Below are 20000 nucleotides of genomic sequence, written 5' to 3' on the forward strand. Positions count from 1 at the left end.
AAACCTTACAATGTGCAATGTGTGAGTCTAAAGTTAAAGTGCTGAGTGCAGCAGCAGTTAAAGGGCGTAAAGTGGCAGAGAAAGAGATCAATGAGGTAACAGTCAGACAGCTGGGGTGATATGGCAGGTGAGTGGGGAAACAGTCAGACAGGTGGGGTAATATGGCAGGTGAGTGGGGTAACAGTCAGACAGGTGGGGTAATATGGCGGGTGAGTGGGGTAACAGTCAGACAGGTGGGGTGATATGGCGGGTGAGTGGGGTAACAGTCAGACAGGTGGGGTGGCAGGTCCAGAGGATGGAGTGATGGTGTATACGAATGTATCTAGAAGTGCAGTCACGCACACGAGTTCTTTAGAAACTCGATAAACTAAAACTAATGCTAAAACTGTTTTTATACCTGAACTGTTGTAGAAATCTGCATTATCATGCTTGTTTTGGGTTCATCTTTATTTTTATAGCATTTTTCATGCCAGTGGCAGCTGAACGTGCTTTAAGACCATATGAGACAATAACACAGATCAGAGAGATAAAGAGCGAAGAGACGTGGAGTTTTACTGAAGCTCCGAGTTAAAGAGACGCGTTTCAGCTGTTTATTAAAACTGAGCTCTGACCTCGACTGTCTAATAAAAGCTGAACTGAGCTCCACAGTGTAGAAGCAGAAGAACTGAAAAATAATGCATTTATGCAGAAATTTATCATCATGGAAGATTTCCCTTAAACAACCCCTCACAGCGTGGTGGAGAGGCGGAGCCGCGGAATAATTCAAAACCGGAATAATTATAACAACAAAGCAGCGGAGAAGGTCCATCAGGGAGCTGAAAGTTAGGGAGGCTAAATGCACACAAGATACAACAAACATGACATTTTATTGATAAACCAAAACTTGGGCAAGACTTTTATTTTTTTATGCTTTATTTTTTACCACTAATGTGGTAAATAACTAATGTTCATTAAGTGGGTATATGACTTATTGACTAAAAATGACAGTGCTGTATAATGTTATGATCCACACAGTCGCTCTGACAGACTGTAATACACTACAGGAAGCGTAGGGGGCGATACGGCTTCTACTGTTTCATTTAAAAAGCTCTATAATGTTCATATGATCCACACAGTCGCTCTGACAGACTGTAATACACTACAGGAAGCGTAGGGGGCGATACGGCTTCTACTGTTTCATTTAAAAAGCTCTATAATGTTCATATGATCCACACAGTCGCTCTGACAGACTGTAATACACTACAGGAAGCGTAGGGGGCGATACGGCTTCTACTGTTTCATTTAAAAAGCTCTATAATGTTCATATGATCCACACAGTCGCTCTGACAGACTGTAATACACTACAGGAAGCGTAGGGGGCGATACGGCTTCTACTGTTTCATTTAAAAAGCTCTATAATGTTCATATGATCCACACAGTCGCTCTGACAGACTGTAATACACTACAGGAAGCGTAGGGGGCGATACGGCTTCTACTGTTTCATTTAAAAAGCTCTATAATGTTCATATGATCCACACAGTCGCTCTGACAGACTGTAATACACTACAGGAAGCGTAGGGGGCGATACGGCTTCTACTGTTTCATTTAAAAAGCTCTATAATGTTCATATGATCCACACAGTCGCTCTGACAGACTGTAATACACTACAGGAAGCGTAGGGGGCGATACGGCTTCTACTGTTTCATTTAAAAAGCTCTATAATGTTCATATGATCCACACAGTCGCTCTGACAGACTGTAATACACTACAGGAAGCGTAGGGGGCGATACGGCTTCTACTGTTTCATTTAAAAAGCTCTATAATGTTCATATGATCCACACAGTCGCTCTGACAGACTGTAATACACTACAGGAAGCGTAGGGGGCGATACGGCTTCTACTGTTTCATTTAAAAAGCTCTATAATGTTCATATGATCCACACAGTCGCTCTGACAGACTGTAATACACTACAGGAAGCGTAGGGGGCGATACGGCTTCTACTGTTTCATTTAAAAAGCTCTATAATGTTCATATGATCCACACAGTCGCTCTGACAGACTGTAATACACTACAGGAAGCGTAGGGGGCGATACGGCTTCTACTGTTTCATTTAAAAAGCTCTATAATGTTCATATGATCCACACAGTCGCTCTGACAGACTGTAATACACTACAGGAAGCGTAGGGGGCGATACGGCTTCTACTGTTTCATTTAAAAAGCTCTATAATGTTCATATGATCCACACAGTCGCTCTGACAGACTGTAATACACTACAGGAAGCGTAGGGGGCGATACGGCTTCTACTGTTTCATTTAAAAAGCTCTATAATGTTCATATGATCCACACAGTCGCTCTGACAGACTGTAATACACTACAGGAAGCGTAGGGGGCGATACGGCTTCTACTGTTTCATTTAAAAAGCTCTATAATGTTCATATGATCCACACAGTCGCTCTGACAGACTGTAATACACTACAGGAAGCGTAGGGGGCGATACGGCTTCTACTGTTTCATTTAAAAAGCTCTATAATGTTCATATGATCCACACAGTCGCTCTGACAGACTGTAATACACTACAGGAAGCGTAGGGGGCGATACGGCTTCTACTGTTTCATTTAAAAAGCTCTATAATGTTCATATGATCCACACAGTCGCTCTGACAGACTGTAATACACTACAGGAAGCGTAGGGGGCGATACGGCTTCTACTGTTTCATTTAAAAAGCTCTATAATGTTCATATGATCCACACAGTCGCTCTGACAGACTGTAATACACTACAGGAAGCGTAGGGGGCGATACGGCTTCTACTGTTTCATTTAAAAAGCTCTATAATGTTCATATGATCCACACAGTCGCTCTGACAGACTGTAATACACTACAGGAAGCGTAGGGGGCGATACGGCTTCTACTGTTTCATTTAAAAAGCTCTATAATGTTCATATGATCCACACAGTCGCTCTGACAGACTGTAATACACTACAGGAAGCGTAGGGGGCGATACGGCTTCTACTGTTTCATTTAAAAAGCTCTATAATGTTCATATGATCCACACAGTCGCTCTGACAGACTGTAATACACTACAGGAAGCGTAGGGGGCGATACGGCTTCTACTGTTTCATTTAAAAAGCTCTATAATGTTCATATGATCCACACAGTCGCTCTGACAGACTGTAATACACTACAGGAAGCGTAGGGGGCGATACGGCTTCTACTGTTTCATTTAAAAAGCTCTATAATGTTCATATGATCCACACAGTCGCTCTGACAGACTGTAATACACTACAGGAAGCGTAGGGGGCGATACGGCTTCTACTGTTTCATTTAAAAAGCTCTATAATGTTCATATGATCCACACAGTCGCTCTGACAGACTGTAATACACTACAGGAAGCGTAGGGGGCGATACGGCTTCTACTGTTTCATTTAAAAAGCTCTGTAATGTTCATATGATCCACACAGTCGCTCTGACAGACTGTAATACACTACAGGAAGCGTAGGGGGCGATACGGCTTCTACTGTTTCATTTAAAAAGCTCTGTAATGTTCATATGATCCACACAGTCGCTCTGACAGACTGTAATACACTACAGGAAGCGTAGGGGGCGATACGGCTTCTACTGTTTCATTTAAAAAGCTCTGTAATGTTCATATGATCCACACAGTCGCTCTGACAGACTGTAATACACTACAGGAAGCGTAGGGGGCGATACGGCTTCTACTGTTTCATTTAAAAAGCTCTGTAATGTTCATATGATCCACACAGTCGCTCTGACAGACTGTAATACACTACAGGAAGCGTAGGGGGCGATACGGCTTCTACTGTTTCATTTAAAAAGCTCTGTAATGTTCATATGATCCACACAGTCGCTCTGACAGACTGTAATACACTACAGGAAGCGTAGGGGGCGATACGGCTTCTACTGTTTCATTTAAAAAGCTCTGTAATGTTCATATGATCCACACAGTCGCTCTGACAGACTGTAATACACTACAGGAAGCGTAGGGGGCGATACGGCTTCTACTGTTTCATTTAAAAAGCTCTGTAATGTTCATATGATCCACACAGTCGCTCTGACAGACTGTAATACACTACAGGAAGCGTAGGGGGCGATACGGCTTCTACTGTTTCATTTAAAAAGCTCTGTAATGATCATATGATCCACACAGTCGCTCTGACAGACTGTAATACACTACAGGAAGCGTAGGGGGCGATACGGCTTCTACTGTTTCATTTAAAAAGCTCTGTAATGTTCATATGATCCACACAGTCGCTCTGACAGACTGTAATACACTACAGGAAGCGTAGGGGGCGATACGGCTTCTACTGTTTCATTTAAAAAGCTCTGTAATGTTCATATGATCCACACAGTCGCTCTGACAGACTGTAATACACTACAGGAAGCGTAGGGGGCGATACGGCTTCTACTGTTTCATTTAAAAAGCTCTGTAATGTTCATATGATCCACACAGTCGCTCTGACAGACTGTAATACACTACAGGAAGCGCAGGGGGCGATACGGCTTCTACTGTTTCATTTAAAAAGCTCTGTAATGTTCATATGATCCACACAGTCGCTCTGACAGACTGTAATACACTACAGGAAGCGCAGGGGGCGATACGGCTTCTACTGTTTCATTTAAAAAGCTCTGTAATGTTCATATGATCCACACAGTCGCTCTGACAGACTGTAATACACTACAGGAAGCGCAGGGGGCGATACGGCTTCTACTGTTTCATTTAAAAAGCTCTGTAATGTTCATATGATCCACACAGTCGCTCTGACAGACTGTAATACACTACAGGAAGCGCAGGGGGCGATACGGCTTCTACTGTTTCATTTAAAAAGCTCTGTAATGTTCATATGATCCACACAGTCGCTCTGACAGACTGTAATACACTACAGGAAGCGCAGGGGGCGATACGGCTTCTACTGTTTCATTTAAAAAGCTCTGTAATGTTCATATGATCCACACAGTCGCTCTGACAGACTGTAATACACTACAGGAAGCGCAGGGGGCGATACGGCTTCTACTGTTTCATTTAAAAAGCTCTGTAATGTTCATATGATCCACACAGTCGCTCTGACAGACTGTAATACACTACAGGAAGCGCAGGGGGCGATACGGCTTCTACTGTTTCATTTAAAAAGCTCTGTAATGTTCATATGATCCACACAGTCGCTCTGACAGACTGTAATACACTACAGGAAGCGCAGGGGGCGATACGGCTTCTACTGTTTCATTTAAAAAGCTCTGTAATGTTCATATGATCCACACAGTCGCTCTGACAGACTGTAATACACTACAGGAAGCGTAGGGGGCGATACGGCTTCTACTGTTTCATTTAAAAAGCTCTGTAATGTTCATATGATCCACACAGTCGCTCTGACAGACTGTAATACACTACAGGAAGCGTAGGGGGCGATACGGCTTCTACTGTTTCATTTAAAAAGCTCTGTAATGTTCATATGATCCACACAGTCGCTCTGACAGACTGTAATACACTACAGGAAGCGTAGGGGGCGATACGGCTTCTACTGTTTCATTTAAAAAGCTCTGTAATGTTCATATGATCCACACAGTCGCTCTGACAGACTGTAATACACTACAGGAAGCGTAGGGGGCGATACGGCTTCTACTGTTTCATTTAAAAAGCTCTGTAATGTTCATATGATCCACACAGTCGCTCTGACAGACTGTAATACACTACAGGAAGCGTAGGGGGCGATACGGCTTCTACTGTTTCATTTAAAAAGCTCTGTAATGTTCATATGATCCACACAGTCGCTCTGACAGACTGTAATACACTACAGGAAGCGTAGGGGGCGATACGGCTTCTACTGTTTCATTTAAAAAGCTCTGTAATGTTCATATGATCCACACAGTCGCTCTGACAGACTGTAATACACTACAGGAAGCGTAGGGGGCGATACGGCTTCTACTGTTTCATTTAAAAAGCTCTGTAATGTTCATATGATCCACACAGTCGCTCTGACAGACTGTAATACACTACAGGAAGCGTAGGGGGCGATACGGCTTCTACTGTTTCATTTAAAAAGCTCTGTAATGTTCATATGATCCACACAGTCGCTCTGACAGACTGTAATACACTACAGGAAGCGTAGGGGGCGATACGGCTTCTACTGTTTCATTTAAAAAGCTCTGTAATGTTCATATGATCCACACAGTCGCTCTGACAGACTGTAATACACTACAGGAAGCGTAGGGGGCGATACGGCTTCTACTGTTTCATTTAAAAAGCTCTGTAATGTTCATATGATCCACACAGTCGCTCTGACAGACTGTAATACACTACAGGAAGCGTAGGGGGCGATACGGCTTCTACTGTTTCATTTAAAAAGCTCTGTAATGTTCATATGATCCACACAGTCGCTCTGACAGACTGTAATACACTACAGGAAGCGTAGGGGGCGATACGGCTTCTACTGTTTCATTTAAAAAGCTCTGTAATGTTCATATGATCCACACAGTCGCTCTGACAGACTGTAATACACTACAGGAAGCGTAGGGGGCGATACGGCTTCTACTGTTTCATTTAAAAAGCTCTGTAATGTTCATATGATCCACACAGTCGCTCTGACAGACTGTAATACACTACAGGAAGCGTAGGGGGCGATACGGCTTCTACTGTTTCATTTAAAAAGCTCTGTAATGTTCATATGATCCACACAGTCGCTCTGACAGACTGTAATACACTACAGGAAGCGTAGGGGGCGATACGGCTTCTACTGTTTCATTTAAAAAGCTCTGTAATGTTCATATGATCCACACAGTCGCTCTGACAGACTGTAATACACTACAGGAAGCGTAGGGGGCGATACGGCTTCTACTGTTTCATTTAAAAAGCTCTGTAATGTTCATATGATCCACACAGTCGCTCTGACAGACTGTAATACACTACAGGAAGCGTAGGGGGCGATACGGCTTCTACTGTTTCATTTAAAAAGCTCTGTAATGTTCATATGATCCACACAGTCGCTCTGACAGACTGTAATACACTACAGGAAGCGTAGGGGGCGATACGGCTTCTACTGTTTCATTTAAAAAGCTCTGTAATGTTCATATGATCCACACAGTCGCTCTGACAGACTGTAATACACTACAGGAAGCGTAGGGGGCGATACGGCTTCTACTGTTTCATTTAAAAAGCTCTGTAATGTTCATATGATCCACACAGTCGCTCTGACAGACTGTAATACACTACAGGAAGCGTAGGGGGCGATACGGCTTCTACTGTTTCATTTAAAAAGCTCTGTAATGTTCATATGATCCACACAGTCGCTCTGACAGACTGTAATACACTACAGGAAGCGTAGGGGGCGATACGGCTTCTACTGTTTCATTTAAAAAGCTCTCTAATGTTCATATGATCCACACAGTCGCTCTGACAGACTGTAATACACTACAGGAAGCGTAGGGGGCGATACGGCTTCTACTGTTTCATTTAAAAAGCTCTGTAATGTTCATATGATCCACACAGTCGCTCTGACAGACTGTAATACACTACAGGAAGCGTAGGGGGCGATACGGCTTCTACTGTTTCATTTAAAAAGCTCTGTAATGTTCATATGATCCACACAGTCGCTCTGACAGACTGTAATACACTACAGGAAGCGTAGGGGGCGATACGGCTTCTACTGTTTCATTTAAAAAGCTCTGTAATGTTCATATGATCCACACAGTCGCTCTGACAGACTGTAATACACTACAGGAAGCGTAGGGGGCGATACGGCTTCTACTGTTTCATTTAAAAAGCTCTGTAATGTTCATATGATCCACACAGTCGCTCTGACAGACTGTAATACACTACAGGAAGCGTAGGGGGCGATACGGCTTCTACTGTTTCATTTAAAAAGCTCTGTAATGTTCATATGATCCACACAGTCGCTCTGACAGACTGTAATACACTACAGGAAGCGTAGGGGGCGATACGGCTTCTACTGTTTCATTTAAAAAGCTCTGTAATGTTCAGATGATCCACACAGTCGCTCTGACAGACTGTAATACACTACAGGAAGCGTAGGGGGCGATACGGCTTCTACTGTTTCATTTAAAAAGCTCTGTAATGTTCAGATGATCCACACAGTCGCTCTGACAGACTGTAATACACTACAGGAAGCGTAGGGGGCGATACGGCTTCTACTGTTTCATTTAAAAAGCTCTGTAATGTTCAGATGATCCACACAGTCGCTCTGACAGACTGTAATACACTACAGGAAGCGTAGGGGGCGATACGGCTTCTACTGTTTCATTTAAAAAGCTCTGTAATGTTCAGATGATCCACACAGTCGCTCTGACAGACTGTAATACACTACAGGAAGCGTAGGGGGCGATACGGCTTCTACTGTTTCATTTAAAAAGCCCTGTAATGTTCAGATGATCCACACAGTCGCTCTGACAGACTGTAATACACTACAGGAAGCGTAGGGGGCGATACGGCTTCTACTGTTTCATTTAAAAAGCCTGTAATGTTCAGATGATCCACACAGTCGCTCTGACAGACTGTAATACACTACAGGAAGCGTAGGGGGCGATACGGCTTCTACTGTTTCATTTAAAAAGCTCTGTAATGTTCAGATGATCCACACAGTCGCTCTGACAGACTGTAATACACTACAGGAAGCGTAGGGGGCGATACGGCTTCTACTGTTTCATTTAAAAAGCCTCTGTAATGTTCAGATGATCCACACAGTCGCTCTGACAGACTGTAATACACTACAGGAAGCGTAGGGGGCGATACGGCTTCTACTGTTTCATTTAAAAAGCCCTGTAATGTTCAGATGATCCACACAGTCGCTCTGACAGACTGTAATACACTACAGGAAGCGTAGGGGGCGATACGGCTTCTACTGTTTCATTTAAAAAGCCTGTAATGTTCAGATGATCCACACAGTCGCTCTGACAGACTGTAATACACTACAGGAAGCGTAGGGGGCGATACGGCTTCTACTGTTTCATTTAAAAAGCCCTGTAATGTTCAGATGATCCACACAGTCGCTCTGACAGACTGTAATACACTACAGGAAGCGTAGGGGGCGATACGGCTTCTACTGTTTCATTTAAAAAGCCCTGTAATGTTCAGATGATCCACACAGTCGCTCTGACAGACTGTAATACACTACAGGAAGCGTAGGGGGCGATACGGCTTCTACTGTTTCATTTAAAAAGCCCTGTAATGTTCAGATGATCCACACAGTCGCTCTGACAGACTGTAATACACTACAGGAAGCGTAGGGGGCGATACGGCTTCTACTGTTTCATTTAAAAAGCCCTGTAATGTTCAGATGATCCACACAGTCGCTCTGACAGACTGTAATACACTACAGGAAGCGTAGGGGGCGATACGGCTTCTACTGTTTCATTTAAAAAGCCCTGTAATGTTCAGATGATCCACACAGTCGCTCTGACAGACTGTAATACACTACAGGAAGCGTAGGGGGCGATACGGCTTCTACTGTTTCATTTAAAAAGCCCTGTAATGTTCAGATGATCCACACAGTCGCTCTGACAGACTGTAATACACTACAGGAAGCGTAGGGGGCGATACGGCTTCTACTGTTTCATTTAAAAAGCCCTGTAATGTTCAGATGATCCACACAGTCGCTCTGACAGACTGTAATACACTACAGGAAGCGTAGGGGGCGATACGGCTTCTACTGTTTCATTTAAAAAGCCCTGTAATGTTCAGATGATCCACACAGTCGCTCTGACAGACTGTAATACACTACAGGAAGCGTAGGGGGCGATACGGCTTCTACTGTTTCATTTAAAAAGCCCTGTAATGTTCAGATGATCCACACAGTCGCTCTGACAGACTGTAATACACTACAGGAAGCGTAGGGGGCGATACGGCTTCTACTGTTTCATTTAAAAAGCCCTGTAATGTTCAGATGATCCACACAGTCGCTCTGACAGACTGTAATACACTACAGGAAGCGTAGGGGGCGATACGGCTTCTACTGTTTCATTTAAAAAGCCCTGTAATGTTCAGATGATCCACACAGTCGCTCTGACAGACTGTAATACACTACAGGAAGCGTAGGGGGCGATACGGCTTCTACTGTTTCATTTAAAAAGCCCTGTAATGTTCAGATGATCCACACAGTCGCTCTGACAGACTGTAATACACTACAGGAAGCGTAGGGGGCGATACGGCTTCTACTGTTTCATTTAAAAAGCCCTGTAATGTTCAGATGATCCACACAGTCGCTCTGACAGACTGTAATACACTACAGGAAGCGTAGGGGGCGATACGGCTTCTACTGTTTCATTTAAAAAGCCCTGTAATGTTCAGATGATCCACACAGTCGCTCTGACAGACTGTAATACACTACAGGAAGCGTAGGGGGCGATACGGCTTCTACTGTTTCATTTAAAAAGCCCTGTAATGTTCAGATGATCCACACAGTCGCTCTGACAGACTGTAATACACTACAGGAAGCGTAGGGGGCGATACGGCTTCTACTGTTTCATTTAAAAAGCCCTGTAATGTTCAGATGATCCACACAGTCGCTCTGACAGACTGTAATACACTACAGGAAGCGTAGGGGGCGATACGGCTTCTACTGTTTCATTTAAAAAGCCCTGTAATGTTCAGATGATCCACACAGTCGCTCTGACAGACTGTAATACACTACAGGAAGCGTAGGGGGCGATACGGCTTCTACTGTTTCATTTAAAAAGCCCTGTAATGTTCAGATGATCCACACAGTCGCTCTGACAGACTGTAATACACTACAGGAAGCGTAGGGGGCGATACGGCTTCTACTGTTTCATTTAAAAAGCCCTGTAATGTTCAGATGATCCACACAGTCGCTCTGACAGACTGTAATACACTACAGGAAGCGTAGGGGGCGATACGGCTTCTACTGTTTCATTTAAAAAGCCCTGTAATGTTCAGATGATCCACACAGTCGCTCTGACAGACTGTAATACACTACAGGAAGCGTAGGGGGCGATACGGCTTCTACTGTTTCATTTAAAAAGCCCTGTAATGTTCAGATGATCCACACAGTCGCTCTGACAGACTGTAATACACTACAGGAAGCGTAGGGGGCGATACGGCTTCTACTGTTTCATTTAAAAAGCCCTGTAATGTTCAGATGATCCACACAGTCGCTCTGACAGACTGTAATACACTACAGGAAGCGTAGGGGGCGATACGGCTTCTACTGTTTCATTTAAAAAGCCCTGTAATGTTCAGATGATCCACACAGTCGCTCTGACAGACTGTAATACACTACAGGAAGCGTAGGGGGCGATACGGCTTCTACTGTTTCATTTAAAAAGCCCTGTAATGTTCAGATGATCCACACAGTCGCTCTGACAGACTGTAATACACTACAGGAAGCGTAGGGGGCGATACGGCTTCTACTGTTTCATTTAAAAAGCCCTGTAATGTTCAGATGATCCACACAGTCGCTCTGACAGACTGTAATACACTACAGGAAGCGTAGGGGGCGATACGGCTTCTACTGTTTCATTTAAAAAGCCCTGTAATGTTCAGATGATCCACACAGTCGCTCTGACAGACTGTAATACACTACAGGAAGCGTAGGGGGCGATACGGCTTCTACTGTTTCATTTAAAAAGCCCTGTAATGTTCAGATGATCCACACAGTCGCTCTGACAGACTGTAATACACTACAGGAAGCGTAGGGGGCGATACGGCTTCTACTGTTTCATTTAAAAAGCCCTGTAATGTTCAGATGATCCACACAGTCGCTCTGACAGACTGTAATACACTACAGGAAGCGTAGGGGGCGATACGGCTTCTACTGTTTCATTTAAAAAGCCCTGTAATGTTCAGATGATCCACACAGTCGCTCTGACAGACTGTAATACACTACAGGAAGCGTAGGGGGCGATACGGCTTCTACTGTTTCATTTAAAAAGCCCTGTAATGTTCAGATGATCCACACAGTCGCTCTGACAGACTGTAATACACTACAGGAAGCGTAGGGGGCGATACGGCTTCTACTGTTTCATTTAAAAAGCCCTGTAATGTTCAGATGATCCACACAGTCGCTCTGACAGACTGTAATACACTACAGGAAGCGTAGGGGGCGATACGGCTTCTACTGTTTCATTTAAAAAGCCCTGTAATGTTCAGATGATCCACACAGTCGCTCTGACAGACTGTAATACACTACAGGAAGCGTAGGGGGCGATACGGCTTCTACTGTTTCATTTAAAAAGCCCTGTAATGTTCAGATGATCCACACAGTCGCTCTGACAGACTGTAATACACTACAGGAAGCGTAGGGGGCGATACGGCTTCTACTGTTTCATTTAAAAAGCCCTGTAATGTTCAGATGATCCACACAGTCGCTCTGACAGACTGTAATACACTACAGGAAGCGTAGGGGGCGATACGGCTTCTACTGTTTCATTTAAAAAGCCCTGTAATGTTCAGATGATCCACACAGTCGCTCTGACAGACTGTAATACACTACAGGAAGCGTAGGGGGCGATACGGCTTCTACTGTTTCATTTAAAAAGCCCTGTAATGTTCAGATGATCCACACAGTCGCTCTGACAGACTGTAATACACTACAGGAAGCGTAGGGGGCGATACGGCTTCTACTGTTTCATTTAAAAAGCCCTGTAATGTTCAGATGATCCACACAGTCGCTCTGACAGACTGTAATACACTACAGGAAGCGTAGGGGGCGATACGGCTTCTACTGTTTCATTTAAAAAGCCCTGTAATGTTCAGATGATCCACACAGTCGCTCTGACAGACTGTAATACACTACAGGAAGCGTAGGGGGCGATACGGCTTCTACTGTTTCATTTAAAAAGCCCTGTAATGTTGAGATGATCCACACAGTCGCTCTGACAGACTGTAATACACTACAGGAAGCGTAGGGGGCGATACGGCTTCTACTGTTTCATTTAAAAAGCCCTGTAATGTTCATATTGAGTTATTCTGTTATTTTATTATTGTCATCTTTTTTTCCTCTTTTTCAGTCTGAATTCCTGTGCCAGTGTGAGACCCCCTTTTGGCCGGCTGTTGCGCTGTATTAGTGTTGGTGTGGAGTCAGGCTGGCGGAGGTGGTGGGGTGCCCGTGGACCATGAGGGACAGTGCTAGCGGTCTAGCACAGACGCACTGGCCCAATGAGCTCATGCTATCGGCGGGCGAAGATGGCACTGCCGCCAGCGGGGGTGCTATTGGTGGGGGGCATCTAATGGACCCTGTGGCGACCCAGTATGTGCCCAGCCCGGCTCAGCTCAAACTGAGTCGCGGAGTGGAGGACGTTGGCCTGTGGGGGTCAGAGTACACCGTACCTGAGGAAGAGGAGGAGGAGGAGGAAGAGATTGATGAAGAAGATGAAGAAATGGATGAGGAGGCAGACGAGGATGAAAGTTTCCGTGGAAACTCCGAAAGTGAGGAAAACTGCGTGTTGCTAGAGGCCCTGCAGCCGCTGCGTAATCAGGCAGGCCTCAAAGCCAGGGACTTTCCTGACTACGCCGTCCAGACCTGGCCTGATGGGCCAGGCTTGAGTCGACCGGCTTGGTGGGGCCACAGAACCCGGAGGTGTATGAGCATTCGGTTCCGGCTGGCGCAGCAGTGGAGAACCTGGCGTCAGCGGGCGAAGTGGGCTGGGGCTGTGGGGTTCAGGAGGTCACGATGGAGGAAAAGGAGGAGGCAACCAGACAGGGCGCTAATGCACAGAGAGACCCGCAGTGCGGACGGAGAGACGGCAGGTAATAATTGAACAATTTCGATCCAGTATGAATCTGCAGCGTGTAGTTTTACAGTCTGACTGTAATAATTGTGGAGTGATTTTAATCCAGTATGAATCTGCAGAGTGTAGTTTTACAGTCTGACTGTAATAATTGTGGAGTGATTTTAATCCAGTATGAATCTGCAGTGTGTAGATTTACAGTCTGACTGTAATAATTGTGGAGTGATTTTAATCCAGTATGAATCTGCAGCGTGTAGTTTTACAGTCTGATGGTAATAATTGTGGAGTGATTTTAATCCAGTATGAATCTGCAGTGTGTAGTTTTACAGTCTGACTGCAATAATTGTGGAGTGATTTTAATCCAGTATGAATCTGCAGCAACTGTAGTTTTACAGTCTGACTGTAATAATTGTGGAGTGATTTTAATCCAGTATGAATCTGCAGCAACTGTAGTTTTACAGTCTGACTGTAATAATTGTGGAGTGATTTTAATCCAGTATGAATCTGCAGTGTGTAGTTTTACAGTCTGACTGTAATAATTGTGGAGTGATTTTAATCCAGTATGAATCTGCAGTGTGTAGTTTTACAGTCTGACTGTAATAATTGTGGAGAGATTTTAATCCAGTATGAATCTGCAGTGTGTAGTTTTACAGTCTGACTGTAATAATTGTGGAGTGATTTTAATCCAGTATGAATCTGCAGTGTGTAGTTTTACAGTCTGACTGTAATAATTGTGGAGTGATTTTAATCCAGTATGAATCTGCAGTGTGTAGTTTTACAGTCTGACTCTAATAATTGTGGAGTGATTTTAATCCAGTATGAATCTGCAGTGTGTAGTTTTACAGTCTGACTGTAATAATTGAACAATTTCAATCCAGTATGAATCTGCAGTGTGTAGTTTTACAGTCTGACTGTAATAATTGTGGAGTGATTTTAATCCAGTATGAATCTGCAGCGTGTAGTTTTACAGTCTGACTGTAATAATTGTGGAGTGATTTTAATCCAGTATGAATCTGCAGCGTGTAGTTTTACAGTCTGACTGTAATAATTGTGGAGTGATTTTAATCCAGTATGAATCTGCAGTGTGTAGTTTTACAGTCTGACTGTAATAATTGAACAATTTCAATCCAGTATGAATCTGCAGTGTGTAGTTTTACAGTCTGATGGTAATAATTGTGGAGAGATTTTAATCCAGTATGAATCTGCAGTGTGTAGTTTTACAGTCTGACTGTAATAATTGTGGAGTGATTTTAATCCAGTATGAATCTGCAGCGTGTAGTTTTACAGTCTGACTGTAATAATTGTGGAGAGATTTTAATCCAGTATGAATCTGCAGCGTGTAGTTTTACAGTCTGACTGTAATAATTGTGGAGTGATTTTAATCCAGTATGAATCTGCAGTGTGTAGTTTTACAGTCTGACTGTAATAATTGAACAATTTCAATCCAGTATGAATCTGCAGTGTGTAGTTTTACAGTCTGATGGTAATAATTGTGGAGAGATTTTAATCCAGTATGAATCTGCAGTGTGTAGTTTTACAGTCTGACTGTAATAATTGTGGAGTGATTTTAATCCAGTATGAATCTGCAGCGTGTAGTTTTACAGTCTGACTGTAATAATTGTGGAGAGATTTTAATCCAGTATGAATCTGCAGCGTGTAGTTTTACAGTCTGACTGTAATAATTGTGGAGTGATTTTAATCCAGTATGAATCTGCAGCGTGTAGTTTTACAGTCTGACTGTAATAATTGTGGAGTGATTTTAATCCAGTATGAATCTGCAGTGTGTAGTTTTACAGTCTGACGGTAATAATTGTGGAGTGATTTTAATCCAGTATGAATCTGCAGCGTGTAGTTTTACAGTCTGACTGTAATAATTGTGGAGTGATTTTAATCCAGTATGAATCTGCAGTGTGTAGTTTTACAGTCTGACGGTAATAATTGTGGAGTGATTTTAATCCAGTAAGAATCTGCAATGTGTAGTTTTACAGTCTGACGGTAATAATTGTGGAGTGATTTTAATCCAGTATGAATCTGCAGCGTGTAGTTTTACAGTCTAACTGTAATAATTGTGGAGTGATTTTAATCCAGTATGAATCTGCAGCGTGTAGTTTTACAGTCTAACTGTAATAATTGTGGAGTGATTTTAATCCAGTATGAATCTGCAGCGTGTAGTTTTACAGTCTAACTGTAATAATTGTGGAGTGATTTTAATCCAGTATGAATCTGCAGCGTGTAGTTTTACAGTCTGACTGTAATAATTGTGGAGTGATTTTAATCCAGTATGAATCTGCAGCGTGTAGTTTTACAGTCTGACGGTAATAATTGTCGAGTGATTTTAATCCAGTATGAATCTGCAGCGTGTAGTTTTACAGTCTGACTGTAATAATTGTGGAGTGATTTTAATCCAGTATGAATCTGCAGTGTGTAGTTTTACAGTCTGACGGTAATAATTGTGGAGTGATTTTAATCCAGTATGAATCTGCAGCGTGTAGTTTTACAGTCTGACTGTAATAATTGTGGAGTGATTTTAATCCAGTAAGAATCTGCAATGTGTAGTTTTACAGTCTGACGGTAATAATTGTGGAGTGATTTTAATCCAGTATGAATCTGCAGCGTGTAGTTTTACAGTCTGACGGTAATAATTGTGGAGTGATTTTAATCCAGTATGAATCTGCAGCGTGTAGTTTTACAGTCTAACTGTAATAATTGTGGAGTGATTTTAATCCAGTATGAATCTGCAGCGTGTAGTTTTACAGTCTGACTGTAATAATTGTGGAGTGATTTTAATCCAGTATGAATCTGCAGCGTGTAGTTTTACAGTCTGACGGTAATAATTGTGGAGCGATTTTAATCCAGTATGAATCTGCAGTGTGTAGTTTTACAGTCTGACGGTAATAATTGTGGAGTGATTTTAATCCAGTATGAATCTGCAGTGTGTAGTTTTACAGTCTGACTGTAATAATTGTGGAGTGATTTTAATCCAGTATGAATCTGCAGTGTGTAGTTTTACAGTCTAACTGTAATAATTGTGGAGTGATTTTAATCCAGTATGAATCTGCAGCGTGTAGTTTTACAGTCTGACTGTAATAATTGTGGAGTGATTTTAATCCAGTATGAATCTGCAGCGTGTAGTTTTACAGTCTGACGGTAATAATTGTGGAGCGATTTTAATCCAGTATGAATCTGCAGTGTGTAGTTTTACAGTCTGACTGTAATAATTGTGGAGTGATTTTAATCCAGTATGAATCTGCAGTGTGTAGTTTTACAGTCTGACTGTAATAATTGTGGAGTGATTTTAATCCAGTATGAATCTGCAGCGTGTAGTTTTACAGTCTGACTGCAATAATTGTGGAGTGATTTTAATCCAGTATGAATCTGCAGCGTGTAGTTTTACAGTCTGACTGCAATAATTGTGGAGTGATTTTAATCCAGTATGAATCTGCAGCGTGTAGTTTTACAGTCTGACTGTAATAATTGTGGAGTGATTTTAATCCAGTATGAATCTGCAGCGTGTAGTTTTACAGTCTGACTGTAATAATTGTGGAGTGATTTTAATCCAGTATGAATCTGCAGTGTGTAGTTTTACAGTCTGACTGTAATAATTGTGGAGTGATTTTAATCCAGTATGAATCTGCAGTGTGTAGTTTTACAGTCTGACAGTAATAATTGTGGAGTGATTTTAATCCAGTATGAATCTGCAGTGTGTAGTTTTACAGTCTGACTGTAATAATTGTGGAGTGATTTTAATCCAGTATGAATCTGCAGTGTGTAGTTTTACAGTCTGACGGTAATAATTGTGGAGTGATTTTAATCCAGTATGAATCTGCAGTGTGTAGTTTTACAGTCTGACGGTAATAATTGTGGAGTGATTTTAATCCAGTATGAATCTGCAGAGTGTAGTTTTACAGTCTGACGGTAATAATTGTGGAGTGATTTTAATCCAGTATGAATCTGCAGCGTGTAGTTTTACAGTCTGACGGTAATAATTGTGGAGTGATTTTAATCCAGTATGAATCTGCAGCGTGTAGTTTTACAGTCTGACGGTAATAATTGTGGAGTGATTTTAATCCAGTATGAATCTGCAGCGTGTAGTTTTACAGTCTGACGGTAATAATTGTGGAGTGATTTTAATCCAGTATGAATCTGCAGTGTGTAGTTTTACAGTCTGACGGTAATAATTGTGGAGTGATTTTAATCCAGTATGAATCTGCAGTGTGTGTAGTTTTACAGTCTGACTGTAATAATTGTGGAGTGATTTTAATCCAGTATGAATCTGCAGTGTGTGTAGTTTTACAGTCTGACTGTAATAATTGTGGAGTGATTTTAATCCAGTATGAATCTGCAGTGTGTGTAGTTTTACAGTCTGACGGTAATAATTGTGGAGTGATTTTAATCCAGTATGAATCTGCAGTGTGTAGTTTTACAGTTTGACTGTAATAATTGTGGAGTGATTTTAATCCAGTATGAATCTGCAGCGTGTAGTTTTACGGTCTGACAGTAATAATTGTGGAGTGATTTTAATCCAGTATGAATCTGCAGCGTGTAGTTTTACAGTCTGACTGTAATAATTGTGGAGAGATTTTAATCCAGTATGAATCTGCAGCGTGTAGTTTTACAGTCTGACGGTAATAATTGTGGAGTGATTTTAATCCAGTATGAATCTGCAGCGTGTGTAGTTTTACAGTCTGACTGTAATAATTATGGAGTGATTTTAATCCAGTATGAATCTGCAGTGTGTAGTTTTACAGTCTGACGGTAATAATTGTGGAGTGATTTTAATCCAGTATGAATCTGCAGTGTGTAGTTTTACAGTCTGACTGTAATAATTGTGGAGTGATTTTAATCCAGTATGAATCTGCAGTGTGTAGTTAGTTAGTGGGGAAACTCTGGGTTATGAGCGGCTTTGCATCGCTTTACCTGAAAATACGATCATACATCGTCAGAACATGAATATTTAAGTGCTTCATTTCATCGAGAATGTATTTGGTTTCAGCTTCGCTTCGCTTTGGTTTAGCTTGCTGTTCGCTTCTTTCTGGTACCGTGTACCTGTTTTCGCACATGCTCAGACTTGGGAATCAGAAAGAAATCAGAGTAAGAGTTCACAGCACTGAGGAATCTGATTTCTGAGCTAAATCCCAGCCTCTTCATCAGATTTCTAGACCTAACACCAGTCTATAAAAATCAGCGTCTTGCTTGCGTGATCGTTTGAATGATCAGACAGGCCATTAAAGCCGATATGGGTTATTGATCAGCACCCTTTGTGGGTCTGTGCTGTTGGTGATGTGTGAACTGAAAGCTGCTGTTTCCTCCTGGTCCTCAGACTCCTGCAGCTCCAGCAGACTCTCCGCCAGTAAAGACGGCTCCATCAGGGAGGACGGTGAAGGACGGGGCTCCCCCTGCGGTCCTCTGGCAGCCCGTGACCGGCCCAGCCCTCAGAACCAGCTCAGCAGTGAACACATCTCCTGTGTCCAAGGTAGACCTGTGACGATAACTGCAGTGCTTCCTCCCACGGGGCGGAGCTCGTTACCGCCATCACGCCACACTCTCGGGGTTTTTATTCATGTCTTTTTTTTATTTATATATATATATATATATATATATATATATATATATTTAAAAATCAGTTTTTAATTTAGGAAATCTTAACCTATTAGATCGACAATCAGTTGTCATGTCTGTTTCCTAGTAACCTCCATTCACACGCAGCTGGAGCGTCAACACACCGGAATAATCCAGTTTATCCAGAACAGCCACAGTTACTGAAACGTATCCGAGGTGGTTTCTGTGGTTTACTTGGTTGTTGCTATATTGTTTCAGGTTGTCGCCTGGTTGATGCTTGGGTGTTGCTAAATGGTTGCTGAGGTGTTAGGTGGTTGCTATGGTGTTCCAGGTGGTTGCTTGAGATTTAAAGCATGGTTGCTATGGTTTTCCAGGTAGTAGCCAGGGTTTTGATAGGCGGTTGCTAGAATGTTGCTTGAGTGTTGCTAAGCGGTTTCTTCAGTATTCAAGGTGGTTGCTGTGTTTTATTTGTTAGCTGTTGTATTGTTCCATGTTGTTGTTAGGTTGATCCTTTAGTGTTGATAAGCGGTTGCTATTTTGTTCCATGTGGTTGCTTGGGTTTTAAAGTGTGGTTGCTATGGTATTCCAGGTAGTCGCCAAGGTGTTGATAGGTGGTTGCTAGAGTGTTGTTAAGCAGTTTCTTCAGTATCCAAGGTGGTTTTTGTGGTTTTCTTGTTAGCTGTTGTATTGTTCCATGTTGTTAGGTCCTTTAGTGTTGCTAAGCAGTTGCTATGGCGTTCCAGGTGGTTGC

General features: G+C 42.5%; 1 protein-coding gene across 1 annotated transcript in view; it reads left to right on the plus strand.

Annotated features, from left to right (window-relative positions):
• The window catches only part of senp3a (SUMO specific peptidase 3a), a 33404-nt gene that overhangs the window by 3701 nt on the left and 9703 nt on the right, over nucleotides 1-20000 (plus strand). The window contains exons 2-3 of the mRNA XM_037533195.1: nucleotides 12971-13709; nucleotides 19011-19163. Coding sequence (XP_037389092.1) covers nucleotides 13076-13709; nucleotides 19011-19163 — 787 coding nt within the window. The 5' untranslated portion in view covers nucleotides 12971-13075. The remainder of the gene's footprint in view (nucleotides 1-12970; nucleotides 13710-19010; nucleotides 19164-20000) is intronic.

This window comes from Pygocentrus nattereri, chromosome 23, assembly GCF_015220715.1.
Source record: "Pygocentrus nattereri isolate fPygNat1 chromosome 23, fPygNat1.pri, whole genome shotgun sequence".
Lineage (NCBI taxonomy): Eukaryota > Metazoa > Chordata > Actinopteri > Characiformes > Serrasalmidae > Pygocentrus > Pygocentrus nattereri.